The sequence below is a fragment of the Giraffa tippelskirchi genome, chromosome 7 (genome assembly GCF_054371585.1).
Source record: "Giraffa tippelskirchi isolate mGirTip1 chromosome 7, T2T-mGirTip1v1.2.pri, whole genome shotgun sequence".
NCBI classification, from domain to species: domain Eukaryota; kingdom Metazoa; phylum Chordata; class Mammalia; order Artiodactyla; family Giraffidae; genus Giraffa; species Giraffa tippelskirchi.
The window spans coordinates 161,222,993-161,250,625 of record NC_137281.1 but is presented as its reverse complement, the minus strand read 5'-3'; the positions used below and the strand labels follow the sequence as shown (position 1 = coordinate 161,250,625).

The following is a 27,633-nucleotide window of genomic DNA, read 5'->3' as shown; positions in this document are numbered from 1 at the left end:
AGGAAAGTTCCTGGTTTTGAAATGGAGAGCAACCTGGATGATCCAGGTGGGCCTGATGTCATCACAAGGGTCCCCACAGGAGAGGCAGGAGGTCAGAGAGCAGAGAAGATGCTATGCTGCTGGCTCTGAAGATGGGGAAAGGCTGAGGACATGGGTGGTCCCCAGAAGGACAAGGAAATGGATTCTCCCCAGAGCCTCCAAGAAGAGCCAGCTCTGACGACAGTTAGACCAGCGAGACTGACTTAGGACTTCAGGACTCCTGCTCAGCAGGGCGGAGACCTCCTCCAGAACACGGCAGCCGAGAGCACAGGCCTCCCTCTCTCTGGGCTCCCAGAGGCTGTCTTCCCAGGAGAAGCAGGATGGTAGCTTTTCTCAACCCGCACCAGCTTCCCGTTGCTGAGGCCGTGTTCTGGGCACGTGCAGTTGTGAGCTGGGGCCTGGTCCTCCTTCAGCCCCCACTTGAGGGATGGGGGCTCTGCCGTGGTCATGGGGCACCGACAGCTTCAGGCCTGGTCTTGCCAGACTCCTGAGGCCCAGTTCCCTGCTGGAGAGGCAAGCTCGGAGACCCCACCCCACGGAGCCCCAGAGCGGGACCCCAACCCCAGACAGAAACTAGATTCGCGGTCACCTAGGACCAGGGGGTTTAGGGGTGTAAGGGGGTGAGAGAAAAGGGTACAAGGTTTCTTTCTGAGGTGATGAAATGTTCCATGGCTGTGGTGATGGTTGTCTATACCTGTGAATATACTGAAAACCTGAGTGGTATACCTTCAGTGGGTGAATGGTATGACCTGTGAATTGCATCTCAATAAATTAAACTTGTGTTCTTTTGAGCCACTGTGTCTGTGACAGCTGTCCCAGCAGCAGGACTGGAACCTCCAGCCGCCCCAGCCGACCCCGCTGCTCCGCCTCCCTGCCGACTGCACACTCTCCAGCGCGGGCCTTCTGTCTCCTGGGTGATGCACAGCCTCGTGGAGGGGTGTATCTTTCCTTAGCTGGGGTGAGGCGAGCTTTCCTTTACACCAGATGAACACAGCACATAGGAAACTCCTTTAAAAACCACGGACACAGCAGTGCAGCTGTCCCAGAGATGATGAAGCTCTCCCCTTCCCACCGACCGCCTGGAATGGCTCAGCTTGGGACAAGGCCCTGGAGGCTTTTCTTAAGACCTTCCGCGCTTGAGCTCAGCCAGCTAAAAGCAAAATTTACAAATGAAACAAAGGTGTCCTCAGCTTAGAAGCCTGGGTTCTTACTAGGCCCAAGAGTAAAGCTTCATTTGTTTACAGTTGACTTTTGGATTCCCTGCAGTTGGCTGTGTCCAGTACAGTATTTGTTTATAATTTGCATCAAGTTGAAAACTGCAGGACCTTTTTCCTAAGGTTTTGTTTTAAATTGGATGCAGAAAAAATGATAAAGAGCTGAAGAGAAGGAAGGCTGCTATCAGTGTTCCCGACTCGGGGGCATGGCTCTTTCCGTACCTTAATCTTTTTATTTCTTGGAAATAAATCGCAGCCCACTCTCCTGCTCTGAGCCCTGTTTTCCATTCCTATCTCCTTCTGCTCCCTTTATCTGGGCACTGAAACCCCCCTCACCAAATGGAAGCAGTCTCCTTGCATCACAAAGAATTACCAGAGGGCAGAGAGTGGTGAAGGCTTCCACTGCGGGAGGGGTAATAAAAATAGCTTTATATTATACGGGATAATATAGACAGGATTCCGTGTGTCGGGAAGATCTCCCGGAAAAGGAAGCGGCAACCCACTCCAGTCTTCTTGCCGGGAAAACTTCATGGACAGAGGAGCCTGGTGGACTACAGTCCATGGGGTTGCAAAGAGCCGGACACGACTGAGCAGATGCACACCCACGTGAACAGGACTGCGTGTGGAGGGCTGTTCTCAGCACACTTCCCTCTGATCAGTTCTCAAGTCCTGCCACACCCTCAGAACTGGGCTTGCACTTCCCATCCTGTGTGTGTTTTCCTTCGGTCAGCTCTGCTTCATGTGCTGAATCTGGGGAAGACAAGCTTCTGAGATCTCAGAGCCAGCCCCAGGATTAATAACGGACCTAGGCATCTGACTGGCTATTTACAAGATAGAGAAGAAGTAATCCCCAGGTGATTGACGCCACAGGCTGGGGCCTAGGTCGCCAGGAAGAGGTGTGGGGCGCGGGGGCCCTAGCCCACCCGATGACCCAGATGGCGGCTCAGGCTGGCTGCTGTCCTCGTCTGCGCGGTCACTTCCAGAAGTTTTGACTGCAAACGATACTGAGCCAAACCAGGGACCGAGTCAAGTTTATGATTTTCTCATTTTTATAGGATAACAATGTATGTAAAGCAGCCATGGGCTTCCCAGGCGGTGCAGTGGTGAAGAATTTGCCTGCTGTTGCAGGAGATGCAAGAGACACAGGTTTGCTCTCTGGGTCGGGAAGATCCCCTGGAGGAGGGCGTGAGTCTTCTTGCCTGGAGAATCCCGTGGACAGAGGAGCCTGGCGGGCTACAGTCCATGGGGTCCCAAAGATCGGACACGACTGAGCGACTGAGCACAGCACAAAAGCATCTGTGGATGTTTCTAGTAAACGTGTTTATTCCATCAGACTTTCATCTCATGGGTGATACAGCAAGAGCAGGAGTTGCTTCTCCCAGGTTGTATCTTGTGGTGCTTGGAGGCTGCAGCCCGCGCTGCTGTGGGACCCACGGGAAACCCCATGAGGGCCACCCCTGGGACCCTCCGCTGAACAATGTGGTCTGACCACAAGGGGCTGAAAGACAGTCAAATAAACGGATGGACCAGCCTGGCAGGAAAACAGAGTCAGCCTGTGGTGGAAGGTCTGGAGAAGATCTGCACCTCAAAATCCCACCTTCTCAGCACGTTTGATACGACCCCTCAGTTCTGCCTGTGTTCCGAGAGCTGGAAGGTCCAGCCTGTCTGGGCCTCAGTTTCCCCACCTGCAAATAAGTGTAACGCTGTGGTTATCCTTTCATCACAGAAGATGGGACATTCTCTGGGGACGGTTCTTTATGCTGTAAAGTCTATACACAATATCTGATACAGCTGGGGTGCTCAAAAATTATGGTAGTTTTTAATAGACGGTAAACACGGAAGGAGAGGCTGGGTCGATGGTATCCACGCTCTGGAGGAGGAGTCTAGACAGAGAAGAGCTGGCTGGACCTGAAGTCTGGGCAGGGTGGCCCTGGCGGAGGTGTGGGCAAAGTGGAAGGTGGTGGGCCTGGGCGATACGTCACCATTCGGGCCTGACAACAGCCCCCACCTCGAGGCGTGGTTATAATTAGGGTGAAAAGGGGGCTCGGTGGGCTGAAGTCAGGATTCCAAGGCCACAAGGCCTCCCCGTGTTGGTCTTGCAACCGGGGACCCGTTTTGGATGCAGACGGATGCAGCGAGAGATCATGACTGCTACCGTCTCCTGGGCCCAGAGCAGCTCCGCGGTGCCTCAGCAGACCCAGTGCAGAAGCTGCGCTTCACCGTGGCCCAGCACACGCTGGTGACCTCAGCTAGGGGGCGAATGGCGTCGCTCTGCCTTAGCTTGCGTCTCTTTGAGCAGGAGGCTGCCGTGGTGCTTCTGAGGTTTTCTGGTTGGAGTTTAGTGGCAGCACACAGGCGCTCCCTGCGGCATTCCCTGTGCCTTTTTGCATATCAGAAATATTCCTTAATGACTTCTTCAAGAACATCAGAGACCTAGTCCTGCCAGCAAAGTACAGTCCGTTCTTATTTAAAGATACAGCTGTACTGCAGAGTTGCTTGCATCTTGCTTTGTTTGTTTGCTTTTAATTTTTATTGGATGATACTTGATTGACAATGTTGTGTTACTTTCTGCTGTACAGCAAAGTGAATCAGTTATATAGACACCTATGAACACAGGTGAACACACACACACACAAGCTCTGAAGTTTCCACAAATACACACATATATATCTACCTATTTATCATCTATTAAAAGCCAGGTGTGTGTGTGTGTGTGTGTGTGTGTGTGTGAGAGAGAGTTGCTCAGTCGTGTCTGACTCTTTTCGACCCCATGAGCTGTAGCCCACCAGGTTCCTCTGTCCAAGGAATTATCCAGGCAGGAATACTGGAGTCGGGTGCCATTTCCTTCTCCAAGGGATCTTCCTGACTGAGGGATCACACCTGAGTCTCCTGCATTGCAGGCAGTTTCTTTACTGTCTGAGCCACTAGGGAAACCCAGATATACATAAATCCACTATTTTTTAGATTCTTTTCCCATATAGGTCATTACAGAGTATTGAGTTCCCTGTGAAAGTCGCTCAGTTGTGTCCAACTCTTTACGACCCCATGGACTATACAGTCCAGGGAACTCTCCAGACCAGAATACTGAGGTGGGTCGCCTTTCCCTTCTCCAGGAGATCATCCCAACCCAGGGATCAAACCCAGGTCTCCTGCATTGCAGGCGGTTTCTTTACCAGCTGAGTCACAAGGGAAGCCCCTGTGCTAAACAATAGGTCCTTATTAGTTATTATATGTATATAGTAGTATGTATATGTATATAGTGGTATGTGTAGGTATATAGCGGTATGTGTAGGTATATAGCAGTATGTGTATGTATATAGCAGTATATATAGGTCTAGAGCCATATGCAGAGGTATATAGGAGTATATATAGGTATATAGCGGTACGCATAGATATATAGCGATATGTGTAGGTATATAGTATATAGTGGTATGTGTAAGTATATAGCAGTATATATAGGTATATAGTGGTATGTGTAGGTGTGTAGGTGTGTAGTGGTACATGTAGGCATACAGTGGTATGCTTAGGTATATAGCGGTATGTGTAGGTATTTAGGGGTATGAGTAGGTATACAGTGGTATGCTTAGATAGATAGCAGTATGTGTGAGTATACAGCGGTATGCGTGGGTATATAGCAGTATGCATAGGTATATAGTGGTATATGTAGGTATATGGCAGTATGTGTAGGTATATAGAGGTATGAGTAGGTATACAGTGGTATGCTTAGGTAGATAGTGGTAGTCATGGGTATATAGCAGTATGTGTGGGTATATAGCGGTATGTATAGTTATACAGCGGTATGTGTGGGTATATAGCAGTATGCGTGGGTATATAGCGGTATGTATAGGTATACAGCGGTGTGTATAGGTATATAGCAGTATGCATAGGTATATAGTGGTATATATAGGTATATGGCAGTATGTGTAGGTATATAGAGGTATGAGTAGGTATGCAGTGTTATGCTTAGGTAGATAGTGGTATGCGTGGGTATATAGCAGTATGTGTGGGTATATAGCGATATGTATAGGTATATAGCAGTATGCGTGGGTATATAGCGGTATGTATAGGTATATAGCGGTATGCGTGGGTATATAGCGGTATGTATAGGTATATAGCAGTATGCGTGGGTATATAGCGGTATGTATAGGTATATAGCTGTATGTATAGGTATATAGCAATATGCGTGGGTATATAGCGGCATGCATGGGTATATAGCGGTATGTATAGGTATATAGCGGTATGCGTGGGTATATAGCGGCATGTGTGGGTATATAGCAATATGTATAGGTATATAGCAGTATGCGTGGGTATATAGCGATATGTATAGGTATATAGCAGTATGCGTGGGTATATAGCGGTATGTATAGGTATATAGCTGTATGTATAGGTATATAGCGGTATGCGTGGGTATATAGCGGCATGCGTGGGTATATAGCGGTATGTATAGGTATACAGCGGAGTGTATAGGTATATAGCAGTATGCATAGGTATATAGTGGTATATATAGGTATATGGCAGTATGTGTAGGTATATAGAGGTATGAGTAGGTATGCAGTGTTATGCTTAGGTAGATAGTGGTATGCGTGGGTATATAGCAGTATGTGTGGGTATATAGCGATATGTATAGGTATATAGCAGTATGCGTGGGTATATAGCGGTATGTATAGGTATATAGCTGTATGTATAGGTATATAGTGGTATGCGTGGGTATATAGCAGTATGTGTGGGTATATAGCGATATGTATAGGTATATAGCAGTATGCGTGGGTATATAGCGGTATGTATAGGTATATAGCGGTATGTATAGGTATATAGGGGTATGTATAGGTATATAGCGGTATGTATAGGTATATAGCTGTATGTATAGGTATATAGTGGTATGCGTGGGTATATAGCGATATGTATAGGTATACAGCGGTATGCGTGGGTATATAGCGGTATGTATAGGTATATAGGGGTATGTATAGGTATATAGCGGTGTGTATAGGTATATAGCAGTATGTATAGGTATATAGTAGTATGCATATGTCAGTCCCAGTCTCCCAATTTATCCCTCCCATGAGTCCAATCCAGATGTCATAACCAGGCAGAGAGGAACAGAGCTACCATGAGAGGCGTGCCAGGACAGCAGACCGCACGCCCGTGCTTCTTAGAACTAGATTCAAAACGTCCCCTGAACAGCCGGTAAGGCAGACGGTCTGCCCTGAGCATGACCATGCCCTGAGCGGAGGCCACCCAGGATGACATTGTTGCCCCAGACGACACCAAGGGGGAGAGAGGAGCTGTGTGTGCTCACTCATGCGGGCCAGCAGGCCTCGGGGGGGCCGAGGGCCTGCAGACGTGACCTGCGGCCTGACTCCATCCCCAGGCCCCTCTGAACGGTGAGTCCCACCATGAGGGCAGCCCTGCTAACGTGCGGGGGGCGGGGGAGAGCAGATCTTTGCGAAGCGCCCGCTTTGTGCTGAGGGAAAGCGGCAGGGAGTAAGGCTATCAAAGTGGCTTTGTGCTTTTGAAGCTCCTTTTTACTCCCCAACCTTCGCCCCACCCCACCCCGGGTTGGGTGCCTGTCTATGGTGGTGCAGAATGACCATCAAGACATTGTATCCAACAATGAGGGTTTTATTCTGAGAAGAGTTTGAAAAAAGGCTCCATAGACACCAGATATTAATTTCCATCCTTGAGAAAGAAGGGAATGCAAACTACAGCAAAGTTCTGTTGATTCATCAGCTTATTGATGCTCAAGCCCATGGGTCTTTGCCTCCCCAACTTGAAAGAACATGACTCATTGCCTCAAAGATCTCATCCCTTCTCCCAACCATTCATGCACCTTACTTTTGGAAAAGTGATTACGTAGCTGCTGTGATTAGGGGCCCATACAGGCTCCCCGAGGAGTCCTCTTCCAGGAGACCCAGCTTCCAGGAGCAAGTTGATCTGCTCAACATGGGCCATGTGTGAGCTAACAAGTTTTCCTAATTTCTCTGTGAAATCAAGGCCACTGCTTGAACTTATAAACACGGTCTGCCTCTTATGCGTGAAATAGCTAAAGATCAAACTCAGACTATTGTCAGGAACATGAAAGAATGATTGGCAAACTCCTGAGTCATCATGCAGTTTTATAGCTTTCTTTTCAAAGGCACTTAAAAAAAAAAAAAAGCCACTTCAAACAAATGAACAATACCCTATTCCCTGATGACTGTCCTTTGATAAATGAATGTTTCCTGAGGTTTTAGGCTGGGGTCTGAGCTTCTCTATGATGTCACAGAGGCAGAAACCTACCAGATGACAGTGGAGGCTTCGAGTCTCAATGCAGCTGAATTTCTGGACACTGTGCAACTGGCTGCTGAGCAGAAAGGGGTGTCTGGACCCTCCTACTCTGAGGTGCTTTGGGGTCAGGAAATATTTACAAGGAAACTGAGGCTCAGAAAGATTAATCGACTTACCATGGTCTGGTAGAAAGATGCTCAGAGACAGCGCCACCCTGGATACCAAGTTGGTTTGTTGTTGTTTTTGTTGTTGGTGTTTGGCTTTTTGATTAGAAATTTTCCTAAGAGAGAGAAACAGACACACCTCATTCCCAGCCTTATATACAGACATCCCAAATGAATATGCCACAGAGGGGCGCACAGGTAACTTAGAACTCAGCTTCTGGCCAAGGAGGTGGCCCAGCGCTGATTCCGTCGGCTAACAGCTCCTGTCGGCGCGTCCTTTTGCCCTGTGCAGCTGGACCACGCTGACCGGAGCGCCCACCCTTGTCAGGAGGGGGCTCTGCAGCTTTCCTGAGTTTGGACAGGTGGACAGAAGCCTGGACAAAGTGGTACTTCCGCCTCCCAGCCGGCCCAGGAACAGCCCTGTGAGCTCTGGGGTCCTGGGTCTCCAGGCAGAGAAGGCTGGGTGGGGCGCCTCCGGGAGCCCAGGAAGCTCGGGACGCAGAGCAGGCTTCACTCTCCCCTGCTCCTGAGGGAACGAGGCAGCCTGAGCTGCAGTCTCTGTGCAAGAGGCACCGATTACGTTTGTGGAGGGGGCAGCCGGGCCCACAGGTTCTCCAGATGGTGTCGGCTCCTGGGTGAGGGCCTGGGCTCCAGCTGGGTTCGTGGTCAGCTGCGTGTAAAGCAGTGAAATGAGAACATTCCCTCACACCGCACACGAAGATGAACACAGAGTGGTTAAAGAGCTCAGTGTGAGACACGACACCAGATAACTCCTAGAGGAGAGCACAGGTGGAAAACACGGTGTGACACAAATTCTAGCAGTATTGTCTTAGATCAGCCTCCCAAAGTAAAAATGTAAAAGCAAAAATAAAACAAATGGGACTTAATCAAACTTGCAAGCTTTTGCACAGCAAAGGAAACCATTAAAAAAAAAAAGAAAACTGAAAAAAGACAACCTACAGAATGTGAGAAAATAGTTGCAAATGATGTGACTGACAAGGACTTAATCTCCAAACAGCTCATACAATGCTACAAAAAACCAAAAATTTTACAAGATGGGCAGATTTTAATAGCTATTTCTTGAAAGAGGGTACACAGATGACCAGTAGGCACAGGAGAATATGCTCAACATCACTAATTATTAGAGAAATGCAAAACAAAAACACCAGTCAGAGAAGCCACCATTAGAAAGTCTACAAATACCAAATGCTGGGGAAGGTGTGGAGAAAAGGGAACCCTCTTACACTATCGGTGGGAATGTAAGTTGGTGCAGCCACTATGTAAAACAGTATGGAGGTCCCTCAGAAAACTAGAAATAGAATTACCATATGATCTAGCACCCCCCCCTCCTGGGCATATATCTGGACAAAATTATAATTCAAAAAGATCCATGCACCGCTATGTTCTTCAGAGCACTATTCACAGCAGCTTAGCCTACTGGAATAGTCTAATGGAAATAACCTAAATGTTTATTGACAGATGAATGGATAAAGAAGGTGTGGTACATACATAAAATGGAATACTACTCGGCCATAAAAAGGAATAAAATGATGCCATTCGCGGCAGCATGGCTGGAGCTAGAGATGGTCACCCCAAATGAAGCAAGTCAGAGAGACAGACACTGCATGACATCACTTACATGTGGGATCTAAAACACGACACAAATGAACCTGTTTATGAGACAGAGACAGAATCCAGAACATAGGGAGTAGATTGGTGGCTGCCAAGGGCAACGGGCGCAGGGGAGGCTGGACGGGCAGTTTGGGATGAGCAGACGCAGACTGGCATGTGTGGCTGGATGACCAACAAGGCCCTCCTGCAGAGCACTGGAAACTATATTCCATATCCTGTGATAAACCATATGGAAAAGAATATGAAAAAGAACGTATTTATGTATAACTGAATCACTTTTCTATACAGCAGTAATTAACAAAACATTGTAATTCAACTATGTATCAATCAAAAATAAATTTTAAAAGAATAATCACAATAAAAAAGATGTCGTATGTACGTACAACGGAATATTACTCAGCATGAAAAAGTATAAAATGTCACTTACAACAACATGGATGAACCTATAGAATATTATGATGAGTGAAATAAATCGGACAGAGAAAGAGAAATACTATATGATATCACTTATATGTGGAACCTAAAAAATAATACAAATGAATCTATATACAAAACAGAGACTCGCAAACACTGAAAACAAAAGTATGGTTGTCGAAGGGGAAAGGGAGACGGGGAGAGACAAATTAGGAGTATGGGATTAACAGAGACAAGCCACTACACCTAAAATAGATAGGCAGCCCGGATTACTGCATACCAGAGGGGATTCTATCTAGTGTCTTGTAATAACCCATAATGGAATACAATCTGTGAAAGAAAAAAAAAAACTTGAATCATTATGCTGTGCCGCTGAAACGAATGCGATATTGTAAATTAACAAGAAAGAAAAGAAATAAAAGAAACCCATCCATAGTTAAATGACACGCCAGGTGAAGGGCTTAACTTTTGGGCTCTTGGGGCTGGAAGCAGGGGCGCCCCGAGGCTCCCGAGAAGCTGCCCATGCAGAGCTCTGAAAGCCTAACCTCCGCTCCTGACCCACCCTCCGCTTCCACAAAGGAAAAGCCCAGCATTCTTGAGCGAAAAGCTCAGAAAGCAGCACAGGAAAGAAGCCAGACTCGCAGGAAACCCTCCGGGCCGCTGCTGTGACCCCTGCTAACCCTGTGCGGGGCGGGAGACGCTCGGACCCGCCCTGACTCTTTCCTCCGCACGTGGAGACGCGGGCCCCCTTCCTGCCCCAGAGCCTGCTTCCCCCTGGGCGCCTGCCCCTCGTCTAGCCCCGCCAGCACCGGCCCTCTGGGAAGCTTCATCCCTCGGTCCTGATCATTGTTAGAAGCCACAGAGCCCAACTCCGGCTTATTTAGGCAGAAATGGAATTAATCTCAGGTGGCTCACCATCTCTGCGGGGAGGCAGCCCAGGCTGGGAAGTGGGGCCGCTAGCAGCAGAGGCTGGCAGTCCTCCCCAGGACCCGTCTGGCAAGGAGAGGGCATGGCTGCGCTGCTGGGTGTGGGCGCCAGGCGCTCCGGGACCGCCCCACCGCCGCTGCCGGAGCAACCCGCCCCCCTGAGCTCCGCGGGCATCTGCCTGGCAGAGCTGTCACCCCCTTCGCTGCAGCCCCAGGGGAGTCAGGACGCCCCCTGAGCTCCGCGGGCGTCTGCCTGGCAGAGCTGTCACCCCCTTAGCTGCAGCCCCAGGGGAGTCGGGACGCCCCCTGAGCTCCGCGGGCATCTGCCTGGCAGAGCTGAGTCACCCCCTTCGCAGCAGTCCCAGGGGAGTCTGGCACCGTGACTGCCTGGCCATCTTCAGCCTCTCCAGGGGGGACGGTTCCACCTCATGGCGGGGAGGGGGTGTCCCCCAATACAGGAAAGCACAGAAAGGTCCAGGTGGCCACCAGGCACGCGGAGTAGCAGTTCTGCCTCCCAGGAGCGAGGGCAGCTAGTAATTCTATTCTTTTTCCTCCCTGCCTTCTCTGACCAGCACGATCTCTGAGTTGGATAACAGTCACTCAGGCAAAGTACTGATGAGAACTTCTTTCTTATGATGAGAACTTTTAAGATTTACTCTTGTGGCCACTTGCAAATACACGAACAATATTTTAACCAGAGTCACGGTATCGTCCATTACATCCCATGACGTACCTATCTTATAACTGGAAATTTATCTCTTGAACCCCTTTCCCGTGTCACCCGCCCCCACCCCTGCAAACACCCATCTGTTCTCTATGAGCTTGGTTTTGGTTTGGAGTCCCCTTGTAAGTGAGATTATACGGTATTTACCTTTCTATGTCTGACATTTCATTTAGCATAATGCCCTCAAGGTACAGCCATGTTGTTGTGAGTGGCAAAATTTCATTATTTTTTATGGCTGAGTAATATATATATTATAATATATAACACACATATATCTTGCATTTTAAATTTTCCTTATCCATCCTTCTGTGTGTGGACACTTAGGCTGCTCTTCATGTCTTGGTTATCATTTAAAATAATGCTGCCGTGAACACGGGTGCATATATCCTTTCTAATTAGTGTTTTCATTTTCTTCAGATGAATACCCAGGAGTGGAATTACTGGATCATATCATGGTGAAATGATATCATCTTTCTTACAAAAGAAATCTGGGTGGGGTGAGGACCAGGGTAACATCTGTCACGCTCCTTCAGCAACAGAAACATTCAAACCATCCATTCCCACTACAGTTCATCAGAAATAAAATAACATCCTAGAATAGACATGCTGTCAGCATCTTTTTACTGATCACAGACTATTCTGGGCAGTAGTTTGAAAATGAAACTGATTTATTAAAAGCTTACAAGAGGAGGAAGAAAGGCCTAAGGTTGACTGCCTTGCTGTGGAGAGAGCCCTGGGCTGTGACCCAAGGTCATGAAAGTGAGGCCCCTGCAGCAGTGACCCGCAAGCTCAGGGCTCACGTAACCCTGGGCAGGTCACTGAGGCTGCTTCCCTGCCTGTAAAACAAAGTTGAATCCCTCAAGAGTCCTTGGTGGCAAATCTGAAGAATCCACATGTGTTAGCCAGGAGGATTTTGTAGCAAAACAGAGCCAGTCTCTGCCATTAGAGAATTCAGGTGGGGACCCTCCTGCTCCCTGAGGGCTGGAAGGCAGCAGGGCCTCAGGTGGGCTGTGCATGTGATCCTCTCTTTAGCTGACAGAGCCCGGCGAGCCAGTGCCAGTGGCTGAGTTAAGTCTGAGAGCGAGGCAAGGGCCGGGAGTGCAGGGCCGGAAGGGCATCGGGGATGGTTCCCCTCCCACCTCCCCTTCCGGGACGTGTGTCTGCCTCACTCCTCTGCAGACCAGCTTCCTCTGCTCCCCAGGCCTTGGGGCAGGACAAGGCTGGCCTGGGTACCAAGTTCACCCTCAGTGTGTGGTCACTCGCAGAAACCTTCTAGCCAGTTCTAGCAAAGGACTGTCACCGGGTCGTCTCTGGTCCAGTTACTTGGAGCCAAAACCACTGGGGCTGCGAGGAGCCCTGGTGAGGAGCCCGGGAGTTTCAGGGTAAGAGCAGGGGAGGCGTTCCAGAATTATCTCCCCCAGAAGGACTGGACCACAGGCCCGCCTAGCCCTAACCTTCTGAGAACGTGGGAGTGAGTGGATGGTAGAGCAGCTCTCCAGATTGTTCTGAGACCGTCTCGAGGGTCGTGAGGAGCTGATTCAAGTCAGTTCTCAGGGAGGGGACATATGTACACCTATGGCTAATTCATGTTGATGCATGGCAGAAATCAAACCAATATTGTAAAGCAATTATCCTTCACTTAAAAATTTTTAAATAAATTTTTAAAAATTAGGTAAAGAGTTAAAAAAAAAAAAGAAATCATGGTGTTGCAGGAAGGGGGACCCCCTCCAGGGCCTGAAACCGGGCTCTTGTCTAACACTCGGAAATGAATTGTCCGAGGAGACACATGTGCTGACAAAGCAAGAGATTTTATTGGGAAGGGGCGGCCGGGTGGAGAGCAGCAGGGTGAGGGGACCCAGGAGAACTGCTCTGTCACAGGGCTCGCAGTCTTGGGTTTTCTGGTGATGGGATTAGTGTCCCGGTTGTCTTCAGCCAGTCACTCTGACTCAGAGTCCTTCCTGGTGGCGCACGCCTTACTCAGCCAAGATGGAGGCCAGAGAGGAGGTTTCTGGGAGGTGGTCGGACATGGGGTGTCTCCTTTTGACCTTTCCCGAACTCTTCCGGTTGGTGGTGGCTTATTAGTTCCGTGTTCCTTACCAGGACCTCCTGTCGTAAAACAACTCATGCAAATGGTTACCATGGTGCCTGGTCAGGGTGGGCAGTTTGAATCAGTGTGCTTCCCCTAACAATAGTAGTAAATCAGTTCTCAAACTTGAGGGTGCATCATAACCATCAGAAGGACTTGTTAAAACACAGATGTTGTTGTTAAGTTGCTCAGTCATGTCCGACCCGTGCGACCTCATGGACTGTAGCCCACCAGGCTCCTCTGTCTATGGGATTCTCCAGGCAAGAATACTGGAGTGGGTTGGTCTTTCCTTCTGCAGGGAATCTTCCTCACCCAGGAATTGAACCCAGGTCTCCTGCATTGCAGGCAGATGTTTTACCAACTGCGCTACAAAGGAAGCCCCAAGAATAATACTGGAGGGGGGTGCCATTCCCTTCTCCAGGGGATCTTCCCCACCCAGGGATCGAACCCGGGTCTCCCGCATGGCAGGCAGATTCTTTACTGTCTGAGCCACCAGGGAAGCCCAAGGATGTACTCTCAGTGTCATTAAACGGTTAAAGGGGTTAATTAATCAGTGTGTTTGGATTAAAGCAAAACAAACTTTCCACTTTCACTAAAGAAAAGGCGGTTAACCTCAGGGTGGTAAATCCAGCCTTTGGGGTGGGTGAGAACCCTTTTTTTCTGGGCATTTTCATCTCTCCCTTCTGGATGAGGCGGACTGAGCGCGAGGTTCGCTGGTGACTAAACGCGGGACGAGCGGGGAGGCTCGCGGGCCGCGGGTTAGACTGCCTCCGGCCGCCCCGCCCCGAGGTCGGCACAGCCTGGGAGCCGCCAATGAGGAGCCGAGGGGCTCCGCGACGTCATCGGGAGGCCCTCTCATTGGCTGCCGCCGCGGCGCGGGCCCGCCCCTCATTAGCGCTCCGGCCCGCCTGCTCCTCTGCGAACAGCAGGTCTGTCCGAAGGGAAGCCCTGCTTTCTGACCGAGTGCTGCTTTTCTGTGCTGCGCGGTTCCGCTGTGTCTTCGGCCTTTCCTAGGCACCTGGCCGATCGCACTCATTTCCCATTTACTTTAGTCATGTCTTTTAACGAGTTTCGTCTTCGCAGCGGATGAATTTCTCAAGCCCGAATTTACTGTGGCATGCTCGTCATCACCTGTCCCACACTTAACCTGGGAATTAACAAGCTGGTGACCAGAGAGGGGATATGAGAAGGTCGCACAGCTGCTTAGTTACAGAGATGCAAGTCAGATTCAGGGCTCCTAACTCCAGCCGCAGGATTGCAATCCCCTACACCCACCGTCTGCTGCCGCAGAGCATAGAGCAGCATCGCGGTCCAGGAACCTCACCTACAGGGGATCCACATACCAATAAGGGGTGATCCGGGTTTCCTTTGATAGGATGGACTGGTGGGTGGCAGAGCAGTGCGCTCATGTTGCAAATGAAGAAATTGATGGGGATTTGATCACAAGCCAGTTGGTGATGCATAGAGGCAGGACCTGATGCAGGTCTTCTGCTCTCCTCCGGGGATGAGCCCCAAAGGCTGCAAAGAATGGAAAGGCCATGAGCCCCCAGGGAAAGTTCAGTGTAGTGAGGATGGATTCAGTACTATAAGCATCTGATGTGAGTAAGGAGACAATCCAAAGTGTGCATCTGCTTCTCTGCCGGTCAGCGGTTCAGAGAGAGAGAGAGAACTCAGTCCTGTCCCACTCTTTGCGACCCCATGGACTGTGGTCCACCAGGCTCCTCTGTCCATGGGATTCTCCGGGCAAGAATACTGGAGTGGGTTGCCATTTCCTCCTCCAGGGGATCTTCACAACCCAGGGATTGAGCCCTCATCTCCTGCCCGCATCTCCTGCAGTGGTGGGTAGATTCTTAACCACTTGAGACACCTGGGAAGCCCAGTTAGCAGTTCAGATAAGCCCTCATCCCCAGCCTCTCTGACCAACAGGTGCTTTGCTACAGAGAAAGGAGACCAAGCTGTGGATGTTGTGTCCTCTGACGTTGAGGGTGTTCCAGAGCTTGATGTGTCTGAATGCCATGACCCTCTTTTGAGTCAAGGATCTCTGAAAACTCAAGACCACTATTTTAGTTGGGGAGACTCAGCAAGTGGGCTGGACTTGAAATCCTCTTTCAAGACTTGGCTCCCTCCATGACTTCGTGAAACCTTACCCCCAACCCCCCACTCCCCCAAGGTGGGTGAAAGGCTCTCCTAGCCCCCAATGCTCATCTGAGTCCAACTGTGGTGCTATTGTTCACTGCTTTGTCCCTTTTCTCACCTAGATTATGAGTTCCTGAGGGACAGGACCATACTTATATTACAATTTTGTGTCCTCAGGGTCTAACACCGTCCGATACATTGTAGATGCTCAATAAATGTTGAACTGAACTGTGGAAACCTTGCATGCTAGTGGCCTTGTGCAGGAGATGATTACTTGCAATTCCCAACAGAACAAGATTTTGTGTCTGTGAGACTCATTCACACAGAATGAGAATTCTCATTCTTTTTTATTAGTCAAGTGTCTGAAATGAAAACATCACAACTGTTTGCTAATACAATTCCATAAAAACAACCAAGATCCCTTGTATTTACCTAATTCCTGATTGCCCTTTAAAACTCCGGAAGTGTGAATCAACTGCATTATTCAAATCAAACCACTCCATGTGTTTCCTTCTGTTCCCGGTCTGCTAGGAAGCTCAAAAATCATCCTAGTCACACTCTTAAGAACAATCTCCTCCCTGGTGATGGTACATTGTTCTCCCCTGTATCTGTGAAGTTTCTGATTTTGCTTTGCTGTTCATTTAGACATATAGGTGGATATTTTAACATAAGCCCACTCTTTGCCTTTCTGGAAGAAGTTAGGACAGGTGATGCATAGGGTAACAGGAGAGTGTCCCCAGAACTCTAAGTGTAAAAAAACACTCATGAAGATAAGGGATTTCTATCATACAGACTAAACCAAAAACCAACTTGATCTTTTATGGTGTCCAAAGCCTAAGCAAGGTCACCGTGAATGGAAATGAAAGGTTGCAGAGCAGGTCCAGCCTTATCCAGGGCAGGTGTACGCGGCTCTGTGACACGTGGATGGTCTTAGTCCTGGAGGTGGCTCAGGAATGGGACAAGAAGACGCAGAGCTTTTCCAGGGTTTGCACGGTGACCTTGAGGCTTTCCTCTCTCTCTTTCAAGTCCATTCTCACCAAGCAACCACTTCCACTTTACAAGCACCGTGGCACTGGGACTGGGTCCCTGGGTAAGGGATGCTGGGGGATGGCTTTCATTCTAAACGGAAGTTGGCATGAAGTATAAGCAAGGGCCTCTGTGGGCTTAATGAGTGGGAGTAGGTGGAAGGCACCCTGGAGCACCCACGTGTTTCTGGACTTGCAAAGCTGAAGGCCACGCGGGAGTGTGGTTTGCAGCCTTGAACCACACTGTGCTGAGTCCCTCCTCGAGTAGCCGGCCAGCCTCTTTCATCCGGCTGCTCCTCTCAGACGGCAATGCGGTTCACAGGAAACACCAGCTTCCATGCCTGCCGGAGCTGCTCAGCGAGGAGCCCACCAGCTTGTTCCCGCGGTGGAACCACAGCTCCAGGCGGCAGCAGGAGGCCCTTGGGAAGAAAATCAGAGGACCCCAGGGCACTTTAAGGCGGTGGGGGAGAGGCACAGAACCGTCTTGAGTCCTCAGAAACCCCGCTCAAAACAGCGGGAGTGATGCAGCTTCTATAAACAGCAGCCTCATTCGTAACAGCAAACCTGAGCCCTGGAAGTATGACAAAGCCGGAGGATGGATAATACTCCATGCCACGGAGTATCACACACTACAGGACAAGAGGGAACCACAGCTGCACTCAACAAGGACAGATCCGGGGGCGTAATGAGCAACAAAGCAAGTTACAGGACAGGACGCCGCTTCAGGAAGTGTGAGACCGCGCACTTGGGTCCCAGGGGTGCCAGGGAACGGGTTCGGTGATAAACTACTCAAAAGGCAAAATAAGGGTGTAGTAAACACTAAAGTCTGGAGACGGAAATGGCAACCCACTCCAGTATTCTTGCCTGGAGAATCCCATGGACAGAGGAGCCTGGGGGGCATAGTCCATGGGGTCGAAGAGTCGGACAGGACTTAGCGACTAAACCACCAAACACAAAAGTCAGCCAAAGTAAGGGTGTAATAAACGCCAAAATCGAACTCATGGTTAACTCTGAGATGGTCAGGTGCATCCCTGGTGTTCACTTTATTATTTTATTATACAGGTGCCTCTTGATTACGTGTGTCTTTGTAGGGGTCAAAAACTTCACAATTAATGGCGCTCAGAGGCTGAGCACGGCCCTGTGGCGTGGTTTCCCATTGGTCACAAACGTTGCCAGAGAGCCCGCTGTAGGGCCAGCGGAGCGCAACTCCAGCCCCACTCAGGCCAGAGGACAGGTCAAAGTTCAGCGGGGATCGTTCTGGAGGCCCTTGAGCCCCTCTGTCATTTCTGGGTTTCCACCTCTCCCTGAGCTTGCCCCACACGCTTCAGCAAGCTGATTGCCTCCAGCCCCACCACCTTCCTTCTCCACACTCACCCATTCTACACATATTTACTGAGCACCTACTGCATGCTGGGCAGCAGTCTCAGTGTTGGGGCTGCGGCAGTGAACAAAACCACAGAAAGATCCCTGCCCTCCTGGAGCTGACACTCTAGTGAGGGAGACAGACAAGCACTAAATAAATGTAACCCCGGTCGTGACCTGCAGAAGCTGACAGCTGAATAAGGGGGCCAGGAGTGTGTTTGGACAGGGTGGTCGGGAGCCTCTCCAAGGGGGTGGCCTCGGGTCGGGGACTGCAACTCTCTCGCTCTCCCCGGAGGCCCCTGCTCCCCCCAGCCCGCCTTCTCTCTCCAGCCCTCTCCTCTCTGCTCACTTCTACCCTATTCTAGTCGTGGGGGGGTGTGTGTTTAATTGAAATGTAGTTTATTTGCCCTATTCTCATTCTCAAAGCCACTACCAGGGCTTGAGGCTGGATTCAGCCTACAGGCTGGGATTTTTTTCACTTCCTTGTCTAACCTGTAATACCAATGCCTGGTTAAAAAGATGTTGGCTTAATTACTATTATGAGCACAAATGACTTCCTACTCCTGAGGTTCCCTGAGTGCTGCCTGCAGGCAAACTCACCTGGAAAACCGTTTTTGGATATTCTCTTCCTCTGACCACCTGTGTGTCTCTAGGTGGCTGTGGCAGCTGCCAGGAGCCCAGACAATGAAAGTGAAAGTCACTCAGTCGTGTCCGACTCTGTGACCCCATGGACTGTCCAGTCCATGGGATTCTCCAGGCCAGAACACTGCAGAGGGTCGTCTACCCCTTCTCCAGGGGATCTTCCCCATCGAGGAGTTGAACCGCGGTCTCCTGCATTGCAGGTGGATTCTCTACCAGCTGAGCCACCAGGGAAGCCCCCATTCATTGTTTATTTCATTCAAAACCTCCTCCACTGCGCCAGAGCCTATGCTGGGTGCAAAGGGTACAAAGACACGGAATGACAGGTCACATTTACTGCGCTCTCGCCGACTCGGTGGACATGAGTCTGAGCAAGCTTCAGAGATGGTGATGGACAGGGAGGCCTGGCGTGCTGCCGTCCATGGGGTCGCAAAGAGTTGGACATGACTGAGCGACTGAACTGAACTTACGTTTGATCAACACCCTTCTAAGGGCTTTACGTGTGTTTCCTCCTTTAATTCTCCATTCACTCTATGAGGTGGGTAACACAGCTGAGAAACTGCCAGCAGGGAAGGTATGGAGTTAGCAAATGCTCCCCAGGCAGCGTACGCTGAGTCAGGGGTCAAGCTCCACGCTGCCTTCACGAAGACACAGGCCTTGTCTCAGAACTTATCAGCTGGCGGGGAGGGTACAGAGGGATGGATGCAGATAACCTGACAACCGGGACAACCGGGGCAACCGGGGCAGATCAACATCAGTCAGGACGTGAGAGCGTTGTTATCAGAAGCCCCATCACAGCACCTGTCGGGTGTTGAGCAACCCTGACCCTTGGCCTGGATCTCAGGAACGTGCAGGAATTCCTGTCCTGGACCAGAGGAGATGGAACGCCTTGTGCAGGCCTCCGGGGAAGCAGAGCTCCAGCTCGGCTTCGGCTTCGGGGAGAAGGTGGGGGAAGACCGCCTGTGGGGGTGCCTGCGGCTTCCTCCTGGTGGGACTAAAGCATCAGGGCCCCAGAGGGACCCCTGCTGAAACCCGGACATTCCAGCTCCCCTTCCCTGCGCTGTCTGTGGCGTCTGCAGCCCCTCAGAGGTCCTTGGAGGTACCTGAGTTCCAGCTGGTCACATCAGAAGGCACTTCCATATCTTTTTAAAAAATACTTGTTTTTGGCTGCGTCGGGTCTCCGTTGTGGAATCCAGGACCTTTGCTGCTGCCGGCAGCTCTGCTAACTGCAGCCTGTGGGCCTCGCGGCCCCGAGGCGACATGGGACCTTAGTGTCCAGGGCAGGGATTGAACCCGCAGCCCCTGCACTGAAAGGCGGTTGCTTAACCCTAGACCCCCACCCGGGAGACCCCCTTCCGCACCTCTTCATGTCTGAGTTTCAGCTTCATCACCGGTTACCTGGGGTTGGTATCAGTTTTCCCCCAAGAACAGCCCCATGGCTGCTGAGGGGGAGAGGAACCTGCCTGCAGGTGAGCCGGAGTGAGGCTCCCCGAAGAGAGGTGGGGTCAGCTGCTGCTCCTCGTAGCTGGCATTCCAGGAGGCAGCTCCACCCTCAGACCCAGCACAGAGAATGTAACCCTCTGGCCGCCCCGCTAACCACCCTGGTCCACCCAGCACCGTCGCCCACCCGGACTACTGTGTCCTCAGTCCTGCGATCACAGTGATGCTCCTAAAATGTAGGTCATGTCATGACACTCTCATTAAAGGTCCTGCATGGAGGCCCCATTTCACCAGAGGAAGAGCCAAAGTCTCTACAGTGGTCCGGAGGCCCAACATGAGCTGCGACTCCAGCTCCCATCTCTGAGCTCCCCCCTCCCCCCCGCCATTAAACACACCCCAGGCCTCTGCTCCTGCCCCGCCCTCTGCTCTGAGGCTTCTCCCCAGATAGTCTTTCTCACCTGCTTCAGATCTCGGCCCAATGCCACTTCATCGGAGCCACCGTCCCATTTAAAATCACAACACCCGCCATCCGCTCGTCTTTATTCTCACTGGATCCCGCTCTGTTTCTTCATCACTTTGCCAACAAAGGTCCATCTCGTCAGGGCTCTGGTCTTTCTAGTGGTCGTGTATGGATGTGAGAGTTGGACTACAAAGAAAGCTGAGCGCCAAAGCATTGATGCTTTTGAGCTGTGGTGTTGGAGAAGACTCTTGAGAGTCCCTTGGACTGCAAGGAGATCCAACCAGTCCATCCTAAAGGGGATCAGTCCTGGGTGTTCATTGCAAGAACTGATGCTGAAGCTGAAACTCCAATACTTTGACCACCTGATGCGAAGAGCTGACTCATTGGAAAAGACCCTGATGCTGGGAAAGATTGAGGGCAGGAGGAGAAGGGGACGACAGAGGATGAGATGGCTGGATGGCATCACCGACTCGATGGACATGAGTTTGAGTAAATTCCGGAAGTTGGTGATGGACAGGGAGGCCGGGCGTACTGCCGTCCATGAGGTCGCAAACAGTCGGACACGACTGAGAGGCTGAACAACAACAACCACCTCAGCTCTGATCCTGCAGAGTCAGGACAAGGAAACCCCACTGGTGACCCTTCTCAGAGGACAATGGACCGGGCGTCTGGGCTGGGGGTCCTTGCCTGGCTCAGTCCAACTCTACAACAGACGTTTATGGGGCCCCGGGCAGCTGCGGGGCCTGGACGAGTCTCCACCCGCCTGGGACCAGGTGCCGGGAGGCCCCGGGAGGCAGAAGGGGCCTGCCCGGGGGCAGGAGCCCAGCCAGGCCCGGAGGGACGGCCCCCCAAACCTGAGAGCCCGGGCACGCTCGGGCAGGCTCCCCTGCGCGCCCACGCCCCAGACCCGCCCGCTCCGTGACCTTCGCCAGGGTCACTGCGCCCGAGGGTCTGCAGGACAGCCGCCCTCGCCACTGCCCTCCGCGGGCCCTGCGCCGCCCTCCCGGGTCTCGGGCCCCACCCGGCCCCGCCCGACCCCGCGCCCGCGGTCGCCCCGAGTCCGGGCCGCAGCCCCCCCGGCCCCGGCCTCCCGCAGCCCGGCCCGGCGGCGGCTCCGGCCCTGGCCGGCAGGGGCGCTCCTCGCGCCGGCCGCCGCCTCCGCCCCCCGAGCGGCGCGCCCGCCGCGCCGGAGCCGAGCCGAGCGGAGCCGGGCGGGGAGGGAGGCGGCGACCGCCGGCGGCCAGGCCGCGATGGCGACCAGGAAGGCGGGCTCGCGGCTGGAGACGGAGATCGAGCGCTGCCGCTCCGAGAGCCAGTGGGAGCGGATCCCCGAGCTGGCGAGGCAGCTGTCGGCCAAGCTCATCGCGCACGGTAGGCGCCGCGGCCTCCGTCCGGCGCCGGCCGGTCCCCCGCCGCGCGCGGGGCGCGGCGCCCGGGGGCGCGCGCGGGGCCGGGGCCTCCGGGGCCGGGGCGGGGGCGACGCGATCGGGGGGCGCCTGCGGCCGAGGGCTTGTGGGGGCGCCGGGGCCCCGGCGCAGGGCGGGCTCCTGGCCGAGTCGGGGTGCGGGTCTCACCGGGTCCCCGGGGTCGGGGGCCGGCCCGGGGCTTCAGAGAAGTCGGGTGTGACGGGCGGGGGCGCGTCCTCAGGACTTGGCTGCGGATGTACGGGGGTCCAGGCTGCGCGGGTGGTGTGCCCGGAGTCACGACGTCCTTAGGGGAGTCCTGCGAGTGAGGGGTGCTGAACAGAGACCCCTGGGACACACGCTTTGTAAACATATGGCATCGAAGGGGCTCCAGGTGGAAGCCCAGAGTTGGGGTGTGTGTGGGGTGGTGAAAGGCAGTTTGAGACGTGTGTCCCGGGGTCCAGGGGGTGTAGAAGCTGAGGGTCTAGGGAGGTAAGGTTCGGGAACATGGGGAAAGAGAGTCAGAGGCGTCAAGAGGAAGAGTGGTGTGCAGAGAGGTGGGAATGTGGTCAGGGAATCTTGGGAAATGGGAGTAGGTATATGAGGGGCTGGGGGCCCAGAGGAAGAGGGGGTGGGTCGGAGCCCCGAAATAGTAGCAGCCTGGGGCCTGGAGTTAGTCTAGGACCCCTGTTGACTCAACTGGTTCTTGTACCCAACGGAATGAAAATTGCACCCAGAATCCCATTTCCCAAGGCACAGTTCCACGTGGCCTTATTTGTTTTGGAAGCAAGTATCCTTAATATTTGCTTGTCTTTTAGTGCCCGTCAAAACCGCAGGCACCAATGGACTGGCAAGAGGGCAGAGGTTTTGTCCCGGTTCCTCTCTGGCTTCCTGAGGCTGGGTGAGCACACGCTGGCCGGACAAAGGAAGGAGTGACACTGTTCTCAGAAAGGGCACCCACTATGTTCAGCCGTCTCACCTCGAAGTGCCCAGAAGGGGAGAGTGACGTCATGCGCCCTCCTCAAGGATGGTTTACACGTGCGCCTTTTATGGAATTGGTGCCTCAGAATAAGAGCGTGGTTTTGCGCACTCAGCTACAGCACCGGCTTTGGGCAGGCGTTACCTGCGCAGGTGCTGGTGCCATGATCATGCCAGGGGCATGGTGGAAGCACAGAGCTCCCTGGGCTCAGCGTGGTGGGAAATGTTGACTCTTGTCAATTAAATCAGCATTTGAGGAAAAGGTGTTCGGTTCCCTGGGCCCCAGTGGCAGCCTGACCTTGCCGTCCCTGTAAGGGTCACCCCCCATGGACTGCGGCATGCCAGGCTTCCCTATCTATCACTGTCTCCTGGAGTTTGCTCAGATTCATGTCCACTGAGTCAGTTGATGCCATCTGACCATCTCAGCTTCCGCCACCCTCTTCTCCCTTTGCCTTCATTTCCCCCCAGCATCAGGGTCCCTCCCCTGTACCTGCAACATTTTCTTGTGTCTTTGGATTTAGACAGCCCTGGGTCTCCTTTGTCACTCCCCAGCTGTGTGGACACATAATACTGTCAGGGCAGGTGATCTTACGATTAGACGGGTTCATTTCGGAGGCCTCTGGTTTTTTCCTTCAGAATCCACCTGTTTCCTGCTTTATTTACTCAGTCAACCAGTATTTGCATGCCCACCTGTGCCAAGCATCGACAGTGGTGAACAGCTCCTACCCTCATGTTCTGGGCTCCTCTGGGGAGACAGATGGTAAGCAAATACAGTAAACCAGGTAGCTTCAGACAGTGAGAAGTGATTTGAGGAAAACCGCCAAGGTCGTGTGACTGAGAATGGTGGGTGGGGGCAGTGGTGACTCTGACTACGGTGGTCTTTGGAATGAGAGGGTAGACGGACTTTCAGGGGCTTGGGCCTTTCTTACCCTCATGGCTCCTCTAGGCTTGGCTCCTTTTCCGAGGCCTGGTCCCCGTGGTCTCAGCCACGGTCACTAACAGGGGCTTGTTGGGGTCGGTGCTGGGGAGCCGGTTGTACAGGGCACGGTGGGCCTTGGGTCTGTGTGCACGTTTGGTTTGGGGAAACTCAAGAGAGAGAGATTTCTGCCTCCAGGAACCGCATGGTAAACAGCAGTCATTGATGGCAGAAGGTTTCACAGACAAGAAAAGGTCAAAGACATTGCTCAGGAAGACTAAAAAAAATGAAGCAAAGATAAAGGATGAAACAAACTAGAACTCTTGTGGCTCTCCTTTGGGGTTCAGAGAAGTGTCTGAAGGAGGGTCTTTCCCTTTGGCTGGTGGGGGCTCCCTTGGCTGCCGTGGGCCCTCCTCCTGTCTTTGGCGGCACCAGGCCCACTTGGGGTACACTAGACCTCACATTCGGCACAGATTTGGCAAAATCCATAAACTAAACTGTTTGCTGTTTGGAATAAGGACGGTGAGTTAGTGCCATGCTTGTCACACCAGGACACTTACCTTGACGGCGACCGCAGGCAGAGGCGGCACCGTCCTCAGAACCCGCCGGACCGGTGCCTGAGTCCCGGGCCCGCCACTTCGTAACTCTGTGACCTTGGCCAAATTACTTAACCGCTCTGAGCATCCATTTTTTCCTCTTGGATTAAAAGACTTATTGTAGGGGCTGCTGTGAGATTCAAAGGAGCCTACAGGCTCCCAGAATGAGTGCACACAGCCTTAGTAGGCAGGCCCTTCACTCGTTCACCGATTCATTCATTCCACACTGAGTGCTTGCCACTTGCTTGTCGTTGTTTGAGGCACTGGGACACACCAGTGACCAAATCAGACAAAAATGGTGTTGGTGGACAGGAAGGGGGGCTCCCCGCCGCCCCGAGGAGCTTCTTGGGAAACCAGGCCGAGGTGTAGCTGAGAGCCTGCAGCGGGGTGAGGAGGTGGTCCTGGCCTTTAGGAGGCTCCCCGGGTGCCCCCGACTCCCTGAAGTCAACCCCCCAGACCCAGGGGAAGGGGACTGCAGAGTCCCCTCCTGGCCCTTCCCGGCCAGCGAGCATCCCGCTTTCAAACGGTCTGTCCTGCGGTCCTCTGAAGCACACGCCTTTGTGGACGCCCACCTGTCCACGCCAGTGGCTCTAAGCTGGCCCCGGGCTTGTGGCTGCTGTGGTCGGGGCAGGAGGCCTAGTGGCTCCGCCCGGGGGGCCAGGACTGCCGAGCTCCCCCCTCGACCCCTGCCCCCGACGTCAAGGCAGGGGAGCCTCAGGCCGGGGCGGTCAGGAGGGCGGGTTCCCGGCGTCTGTCGCTTGGCTGGCCGGCCCGTGGCTCGCCCTCCCTCGGCTGACTTGGCTCCTGGACCCCGGCCTCCCCAGGCTGTTCCTCTCTCCCCGGAGCTCATGGCGTTCGGCTCCGTGGGCCTCTCTGCAGGTTGGAAGCCTTCCCGTCCGTCAGGATCCGCGTGCGTTTCCCCCCAGCCGCCCTCCCCTCCCAGAAAGGGCTGTTTGCCTCTGAGAAGACAAGTGCAGAGTGAGACCCACACCCATCAGGATTTACACTGTCCTGTCCGCGGAAGCACCCTGGTGGCCCGGTGGGCAGGCCATACTCGCCGGAGCAGTCATACTTTCCCTTAAAGTGTCCTTTGTAGGAAGGGCTAATGAGCTTGAAAAACAAAACACACTTGATGCCCACTGATCTGGCCCTACCTCCCCTTGTTACGGGTGAGTGAGCAGACGCAGGGGTCTTCCTTCACGCCACCAGCCGGGCGGGGCGGGGGTGAGCAGCGGACGCGCTCAGAGGCCTGGACCGGGTCAGAGTGTGACTCCACCTCGAGGAGGCCCACGTACACAGTGCGGATGCACGTCCAAGGTCCCTCTTCTGAAGCCCTTGGGGCCAGGTGCATTTCCGGCTGCAGAAATTTCAGGATGCGTCATACATCCTAGACCTTACGTGACAGTTCAGGGGGGTCAGGGGCAGTACTTCATGGGAAACAATCAGAATTTCAGCTTCAGAACATCAACAGTCATTGCCAAAGGGATAAAGTCACTCTGAAGAGCCTCGGGTTGGTTCAGTTTAACTGCCCAATAAGTTAACAGCGAAAATCAGCTTTGGGTTTGTAGAGAGGTCTGGCGTTTGGAAATTATAGACAAGGAATTGTAACCTGTAATGATAGTGCTGGGCTGGCAGGGTGGCCGGAAGGCCCAAACAGAACAAAACGAAACAAACGAGCCCAGAGCGCCTGGCAGTGCCTGGCGGGGGCAGCCTGGGGCGGGCCCTCGGGGGTCGCCGCCGCCCTCCTGAGCGGCTCCCGCCTCCCGGCTCAGGGCCCTTGCCCTCCCCACGCGGCCTGCCAGGCGTGTGCCCCATCTCCCCTCCATGGCGGTCCTTCCGGAGGGCAGAGAGCGTGCCCCGCTGGAACGGCGGTCAGCCCTGTGGCCGGCGCTCGGTGTGCTGGGTTGCACCGACCCACAGCCTTTCACACGGGGAGGCTTCCGCTTAACCGGAACCGGTCCTTCAGGACGTGCGGCTGAGGCTTCGGAAATGGACGAGAGGGCCAAGGAACAAGTGACGACCCTGCGTCCGGGAAGGCTGTCCCGTGGGGACTGGCGGCACGCGCCAGGCGGCCAGAGGCTCCCTGGCTGGCAGTCCAGTGTTTGCCACCTCCGCCGCTGTCCCCCTTCCTGATTGAGCCCCGTGTTTACGGGAGGTGGGCCTTGGCCCCTGGGGGGTCGGTCCCGTCGCTTGCTGCCACTGTTCTTTGACAAGCAAGCTCCAGCCCGTGAGATATCAGAGGCCTTTGCTGTGGGACGGGCTTCTGGGAGGGATGTCGTCACACTCCAGGGAGACACACGTGCTCAAGCGGGACAAGAACTTTCCCACGTCCTGTCCTGGGCGTTGTGGTTCGCGCTTGTGGTCCTCGCTTTCGAGACCTCGAGCCGCGGCCATCTTGCGCAGGAAGCTCCCAGCCCAGGAGGGAGGCCCATGGAGGTGGGGGCGCAGAGGCCAGGGGCCCAGAGGCGGGGCGCGGGTCCTGGTCGCACTGCTGAGCCCCTAGCGCTCACCCCGCGGCGGCCCTGCCCTGGGCTTCCTGCCACGCGAGATGGGAAATCCCATGGACAGAGGAGCCTGGTGGGCTACAGTCCATGGGGTCGCAGAGTCGGACACGGCTGAGTGACTAAACCATACATGCCCTCCAAGTCCATCCGTGTTGCCGCAGACGGGAAGGGGTCTCTCTCAAAACCACCCCCACAGCCACGGAGTCGAGGATGAGCAGAGTCTGGCAGGCGGGTGATCCACGTGCGCCGTAAGCTGCAGAGGGCGGTCGCTCCCCAGGGACCCTGATGGCCTGGCTGTCGCCCTGCTCCCCCCAGGTCTGTCGCCATTCATGGGGCCCAGAGCGCGGTGGAGGTGCCAGAACCAGGCGGAAGAGACGTGGTTTGGCCCTTTCCCGGGCCTGCCTTGCCTGCAGTCAGGATCCCCAGGCCTTTGCCCTCCGAGTGACCTTGTGCACATGACTTGAGCCACTGAAGCCTTAGTTTTCCTGACTCCATGAGTGTTGAAACAGCGCCAGTAAGGAGGGAGAGTGAACAGGCATTTCTTGAGCTTCTGTTATGTGCTGGATTCCGAGTGTGAACTTTTACACGGATCCCGGTTGCTCTTCACAAGAGCCTCGAGGGGAGTGCTGCTGGGATCGTGATTCCCATCCAGGGCACAAGTGGACCAAGGCGTGATGGTCACAGAAAGGCTTCTCGCCTGCCTTTGACTCT

At 53.3% G+C, this 27,633-nt stretch overlaps 1 protein-coding gene and 2 long non-coding RNA genes across 11 annotated transcripts in view; 2 read left to right on the top strand and 1 right to left on the bottom strand.

Annotated features, from left to right (window-relative positions):
- Positions 1-2,558: 2,558 nt before the first annotated feature.
- Positions 2,559-10,737, bottom strand: LOC145513902 (uncharacterized). Of its 2 annotated transcripts, none has more exons than XR_014059771.1 (3): positions 10,643-10,726; positions 7,694-9,528; positions 2,559-2,938 (listed from the first exon to the last, which is right to left on the bottom strand). It is a non-coding gene; the product is annotated as an uncharacterized LOC145513902 (long non-coding RNA). The 2 variants fall into 2 exon arrangements; XR_014059770.1 differs by lacking the exon at positions 2,559-2,938 and adding an exon at positions 10,008-10,057 and having other exon boundaries at positions 6,855-9,528; positions 10,643-10,737.
- LOC145513903 (uncharacterized) lies at positions 7,546-11,975 on the top strand. The gene is made up of 2 exons (XR_014059772.1): positions 7,546-7,631; positions 11,795-11,975. It is a non-coding gene; the product is annotated as an uncharacterized LOC145513903 (long non-coding RNA).
- Positions 11,976-21,713: 9,738 nt separating this feature from the next.
- Positions 21,714-27,633, top strand: part of TTC7B (tetratricopeptide repeat domain 7B) — a 255,906-nt gene continuing 249,986 nt past the window's right edge. For all 8 annotated transcript variants that reach the window (XM_081510892.1, XM_081510887.1, XM_081510886.1 and 5 more), the window contains exon 1: positions 21,714-21,896. Coding sequence is in view for 4 of the 8 variants with exons in the window: in XM_081510884.1 (XP_081367010.1) it covers positions 21,776-21,896 (121 nt within the window). In the remaining 4 variants the exon portion in view is untranslated. The remainder of the gene's footprint in view (positions 21,897-27,633) is intronic.